The following is a 6,258-nucleotide window of genomic DNA, read 5'->3' on the forward strand; positions in this document are numbered from 1 at the left end:
TGGCCCTCAAGGCCTACCTCCAGTCCCCTCTTCTTCCAGGGAGCCTTCCGCACCTGTCAGGCCCCGGTGATTTATCTCCTTTCATGCAAAACTGCTTCTCTCCTCCTCTCCTCGAGCTGCTCGGCATTGCAAACATAGTGTGCAAGAGATGAATGAATGGGTGAGTGAATGAAAGACGGAGCACTCTTGGCTCCCTACACAGACTTGCTTTAAATGAAGGGAGAGATGTAGGCTAAGTGGGTTCCCTCGGGGCTCAGCAGGGAGCCATGGAGACACCCTCTCCCTCCGTCTTCCTCAGTGCCCCCTCCTAGGCACCCGCGTCCCTACCGAGCCAAGGGTCGCCGGGCCCTATTGACGGCCTCCAGGTCGGCGTAGCGCAGGTCCAGCTGGCAGCCCACCAAGATGACAGGTGCCCGGGGGCAGAAGTGCTTGATCTCGGGGTACCACATGGTCTTGACATGGTGAAGGGAGTTGGGGTTGGCAATGGAGAAGCACAGAACCACCACGTCGGACCTGGGGGTGGGAGAGCGAGGTTTGTTGCAGAGGAAGCTAGCAGAGTACCTGCCCCTGGAACCAGGGAGAACAGGCATGCCCACCCAGCCCGACACGCAGTCCCCCATCTGTCATGTGGCCTGTGCACACGATCTTACCCAAAATGTATAATAATAGTACCTCTAACTTATGTAGCTCTAATTTAGTGTTTTAGAGCTTTCGTTTTGACCTACTGCCTGTTGCTTTTACCACCTAGAGACTGAGAAAAACCATCTCCGAACAGCTCCCCTAATTGCCCAAAGTCACAGAGCTAGTCGGCAGCAGGGCCGGGCTGAAACCAGGCCTCCTGACTCCAAACCCACTCCTTGCACCTCCCGCTGCTCCCCGTGAGGGCCGCCAGGCCTGTCCACTCTACTCCTCCCTCCCAGTTTGACTTTCTCAGAGCTGCTCTGCTTTGGGGGGAGGTAGGGAAGCCCCCCCACCCCCCGCCCCGGGCTCCCTCAGGCAGCAGAGGCTTCCTACCTCCCATAAGCAAAGCGCCGGTCTTTGTGGTGGTCTCCAAAGGTATCCCAGAGGCGCAGGGAGACACTGACGTCGTCTACCACATCTCGGGAGCGTTCCAGAACCTGTGGGGGAGGGAGAGTGCGGTGGGAGTCAAGGGCAGGAGTTCTTGGGGCCCACGTGTCAGCTCAGGGTGGTGCCAGCTCACCCCAGGGGGTCCCGGGCAGCCTGGGAGGTGAAGGGCAGAGTTAGCACCGCCCCATGTGCCTCACACAGCCTTTCTATCCTTCTCTACAGACTCAGTAACAAGGGCACCCTCCATGCCGCCCAGGAGGAAAGAGAGTCTAAGCGGGCAGAGGGTCATGGGGGTTCCCAGCGTCACCCACAGGTCACCTGTCTACCAGCCTCTGACCTTCTGGTATCAGCCAGCAGTTTCCTTCTCTCAGCTCTCATCGCTGCAAACCCCACCCCACCCCATCCCACCCCCTGGGGCTCCCCATTACTGGGGCTGGGATTGCACAAGACACTGGGCCCCGGCATCAGGTCAGCCATGCTAACCACAAATGGTGGAGGACCCCCCACACTGGGCAGGCTCCCCCAGCCCTCTCCCCAGGGCTCCTTCCTCTTCAGCTGCCCCACCCTAACCCCCCCGGGGCTTCCGTGAGCTCAGCACCGGCCAGGCAATGGCTTGGGCAGAAGCCCGGAGGCCTGATGTGGACCCCTGCCCAGCGGCCTTGCAGCCTTACCTCCTGGCACACCCGATACTGGTCGATGGCCCAAACCGTGGGCACATGGGTGGCGAGCAGCTGGTACTGGGTGAGGGTGGCATTGCAGGCCCGGGCACAGATGAGCCTGGTCTTGCCCACAGCGTTGTCCCCCACCACCACGCACTTGATGGTCTCTACGTTTGGCCTTTCATAATCCATGTCAGAATCCATTAATTGGGACCTGAGGGGGAGGAGAGGAGCGGTCGAGACGGCTTCGCACACCAGTTCCCACGGGGCCGGGGCCAGCAGCTCTCCTCGGCCGGCCGGGGCGCCCCTCTTCCAGCAGGCGAGCAGAGAGGAGGAAGGAGTGGACAGCTTTCTGGGCAGCAGAGCCCACTCAGGCTGAGAGGAGCCTTGCTGCCGGATGAACCACTTATCTCCCTCCGGTGGCCGCCATCCTCCACCTGAGCTTCTCGATGGAGGAGGCCTGGAGAGAACCCAGGTGGAGCTGTCCCCTCTCCCAGAGGGAGGAGAGCCTGCCCGGGAAGCTCACTCATCACCACTCTCTTCCGCCAGCAGAGCTACAAACAGCTGAGAGAAGCGGAGTCAGGGCCAGGTCCCACCCCTTCCCAGCAGGCCTGAGGGCAGGGCCACTTTAAAATTTAATGGACTTGTCAGAGCTGGGAGGCAGCTCTCCTGGCCTCCACCTTCTTCCCTCTCCTTTTCCGGTTGTGGGTTTCCAAGCCCCCAGCTCCCTTTATGGAGGTGCCAGAGTTCCCCCCCCACCACCAATCCGTCTGGGTGGGAGGCTTCTGGATGCACCTGAGCAGCCCACGGGCTTCCCATCCCTCCTGTGGGCTGTCACGTGGCCTGTGTGGCTGGCTCACTCAGCGGCAGGCTCAGTGTTGAGATGGAGGTAATGGGTAACCATGGGCCAATGAGATACACTCCACGGCCAGCGGGCCTTATCGTCCGCTATCCAGGCCTGCCCTGCAAACATCCTCCAGCCAGCCTCTGAAAGAGCAAGCTACACCCCCTCTTGTACCTCCCATTCCTAGGGAGACCTACAAGGGGACTCCCTAAATTGGCTGCAAGGGTGACGGGGATGCTGGGGGCAGCGAGCACAGGGTCAGAAAGGGGCCTGAGTTTCTGGGCAAATGCTTGCTTCAGTTCCCTTCTGTGTAGGACAGAGAGGGAGAGGTGTGTCCACCCTCAGAAGATGGTTCAACTGAACAAGCAGGAGGACCTTCTATAATCAACGCGTCATGTCATCATGTAACGTCGGTGTTTACAAGCTGCCACCGGAGGGGCCCTGGGCTGGAGGGGGCTTTCGCTGGCAGCCTCCCTGCGGGCACCGCCCTCTCAGAAGCTGGGGCGTTATTATCAGGCCTTTCTTTGGCCAGTGTCATTGGTCTCCTGCTCACGTGCCCTGTGTGAATGAAGTCCGCTGGGGGCTGGGGCAGCTTGGAGAAAACCTTCTGAGGACCAGGAAGGCTGAGCTCAGAGGAGTGTGGAGGCTGTCCAGGTGCCCTCACTGCTGAGCCACCCAGTCCGAGCGCCAGGCCACCAGCCGCCGCCCAGGAGTGCCACTCCTGCCGGGCTGTAACTGGATGCCAGCATGCAGGCACACGGAGTCAAAATACCCAAGTAACGATGGCAACTGGGATTTGCGCAAGTGGAAGCATCTCAGCAGCCTAAGCAGAAAGCGCAGCAAGGACTTCTCAATGAGACGAGTCCTCCTCCCTGGAATTTTACAGGATCTGGACCCGGAACAGCAGGGTCTCATGCAGGTCGCTCCCCAGGGTCAGGGTAACAGCATCATTCCTCTCCCTTCTCCACCCCACCCTCACCGTCCCCGTGGGCAACCTTTATTGTAACCACCACGCTGCCTCCTCCCTGCTCTCCCTCCTGAGCTGAGGACCAGGGACCTTAGTTTGACAGCTCCCGGACTCAAGCAGGCTGCAGGGAGGGTGTGTTGGCGCTGGGAGGAATCATCTGGGTTGCGGTTTCTGTTTTATCAATTGAAGAACAAAACAGGTAGAGCCCCAAATACAAATATAGACACAGCTGTAGGAGAAAAAGAAAAACATACTAGCCAGTAGAACTTCTTTCTCACATTTAGATTCTAGCGCAGGCGGGGGTTAGGGGGGGGATTGTGAGGAGGCAGGGAGAAGGAGGGTCAGTTCTTAAGTCCAGGAGCCTCTTGATGGCAGGGAGGATGCCAGCACAGCAGAGCAGTGCTGGTCCAAGATCAGCAAGTTTATGATAAAGCGCTCATGCTCAAGTGCATCGGCAAGGCGGCCTGGCTTCCTAAGGAGGTGGTACTGAGGCTGTGGCTACCCGCTCCTATCCCCACAGGCCATCTTCCTGCTGTCTGTCCAAACGTTCTATCAATCCCCTCAAGCCCTGGTTTCCCTTTTCAGACCACCACGACCATGAAAAGCCTCACCATTTGTGATGGAAAAGTAGTGTGCTCTGTACAGAAAGGGAATTGTGAGGCAGAAACACTTGAGTTTAAACTGCCTTACGCATACGGGGTTACGTGGGGACAGCCACCCGAGTAGGAGAGCGACGCGCACTGTGCTGTGAGTTTAGACACCAGACCTGATGCTCGGACTGGACGGCCCCTCCCCATCCTCCCCCTGCTCCTCCTTCGCTTCCTCCCTATTTCCATCATTCTCACCCCCTCCACCCCTGTCCCAACGGCCTGACTGGTAAACTTCTTTGTCATACCCAGGAAAGGGCAAATCACTTCACTTCTCTGGGTGTCAGTCTGCCCTTCTGGAAAATGGGTATGAGGGCTTTGGAAGAAAGTCTCCTGGCTCTTGGTGAATTTGTGCCAGTAGAGGCTGGGCTGAAAGGAGGTCCTGGCCGTCTTATGTAATGTGGGGTTATATAATGCTAGATTACATATCTATATGTGTAATTATATCGCTCTTTAGGATGCAGCCTGGCCCGACTGGGCCAGCAGAACTCTTAGTTTCATTGGGCCTGCCTTAAACAAAGATCCTACTACTGCACTGCAGCTAGCGTGCCACCGGCGATAATGTGACTTTTGCTCTAAAATATTGCTACTTTACTGTATCATTGATGATGTGTGGTGATATAACCCACTCCATGAGCTTCTCAACTTCCCACTTCCTTCTGGCACCCTCTCCTTCAATGACGCTTGACTTTTCTGCACAAATGCCTCATCCCCATGCCTTCCGAGACTCCTGAATAACCTCCGTGAACGACAGCTTCCATGCCACCCTGGCCTGGCGTCACAACACACAATTCACTCCTCTCTCAGCGATCCCAGAGTCACCTAGAGGCTCCCTCCCACCCGGTCCCGTGATCCCTTTCCAGAAACAGCCTCTTGCCCGCTGCTCTTCCAGCTCTTTGTACTCAGGGCAGACCCAAAGGCAAGGTGCGCTCAGATTACCTACAGCCCTCACTGGCTCCCAATCCCACCCCCACACCCCACAAACACACAGAAAAGGCCCCTTCCCCTTCCACAGCTGATAGGAGGCTTGTTCATCTGTGGCTGCCCTAGTCTGGTTGTCAAGGAAACTACAGAATCTCCCTGGGAGCCTGGCTTGTCTCCTAGCAACCAATATCCCACACCTTGCATCTTACAAAATGGGTAAGGGAGGACTATCCTAAAAATGAAGGTAAAAATAAAAGAGGATGAATGGGAGGGATGAATTGGGAAGAGATGAGCAGAGAGGGTGCCCCTCAAATGAAAGGCGGCTCCGACCAGAGTCTCTGACATTATAACATGAAGGAAAATAGAGAGATGAGTCTCCCGGAAGATCCAGTGGTCAGCAAGGCCCAAAGGGATCTTGAATGAGCATATTAACAAAAATGCAAGCCTAACACAGCCTAAGCCTTCTCAGACACCGACGATCAGTGCTGAAGGTTTCTCCCAGCAGTTTGCCAGAACTCAGATGCACAGACTGCAATGTGTTGGGCTGAAAACACACACACACACACACACACACACACACACACACACACATCTGGAACGACAAGCAAAGCACCCAAATTCCATTGGTTTTTAACGGAAACATTTCCACCACTCTGGACCTTTTTTCCCGACACACACACAAAATACAAATAAAATAAATTTAAAGAGGGAAGGGGAGAGGGCCTCCACACACCAAGGCAATCAAGTCACCTTCGTTTCCCTAGAAAACCCCGGAAAAGGTAAGCCCCCTGCCACCTGAGACCCCAGCAGCTGCAACTAGCGCCCAGGGGGGAGTGGGAGCCGAGGGGTAGTCAGGAGGGGCGCAGACAGGGCCCGGAGGGCGCAGGAGGGCGCAGCGGCGCGTTCCCAGAAGCTGTTTGCAACGCGGCCATAAGAGAAATTAATCATTTACTTACACCACTACATGTGACGGGGTGATTTCTAGTGTAAGGAACACATCTCTTCCTGCTAAGCACGCTCATTTTAGGGAAATGTCTGGGGTCACTCCGCGCGTGCAAGTTAGGACGATGCCGGCGCCGCCGAGCTGCTGCTGCTGCTGCTGCTGCTGCTGCTGCTGCTCCGGCTACAGGCCCGGGCCCTGGCGCGTCA

At 56.8% G+C, this 6,258-nt stretch overlaps 1 protein-coding gene across 1 annotated transcript in view; it reads right to left on the minus strand.

Annotated features, from left to right (window-relative positions):
- The window catches only part of RHOBTB2 (Rho-related BTB domain containing 2), a 17,328-nt gene extending 11,076 nt beyond the window's left edge, over positions 1–6,252 (minus strand). Inside the window, exons 1-4 of the mRNA XM_006778284.2 lie at positions 6,066–6,252; positions 1,740–1,941; positions 1,015–1,118; positions 328–513 (exon numbers count right to left, since the gene is read on the minus strand). Of these exons, the coding sequence (XP_006778347.1) occupies positions 328–513; positions 1,015–1,118; positions 1,740–1,931 (482 nt within the window). The 5' untranslated portion in view covers positions 1,932–1,941; positions 6,066–6,252. The remainder of the gene's footprint in view (positions 1–327; positions 514–1,014; positions 1,119–1,739; positions 1,942–6,065) is intronic.
- Positions 6,253–6,258: the final 6 nt, after the last annotated feature.

Source organism: Myotis davidii, unplaced genomic scaffold (genome assembly GCF_000327345.1).
Source record: "Myotis davidii unplaced genomic scaffold, ASM32734v1 scaffold448, whole genome shotgun sequence".
NCBI classification, from domain to species: domain Eukaryota; kingdom Metazoa; phylum Chordata; class Mammalia; order Chiroptera; family Vespertilionidae; genus Myotis; species Myotis davidii.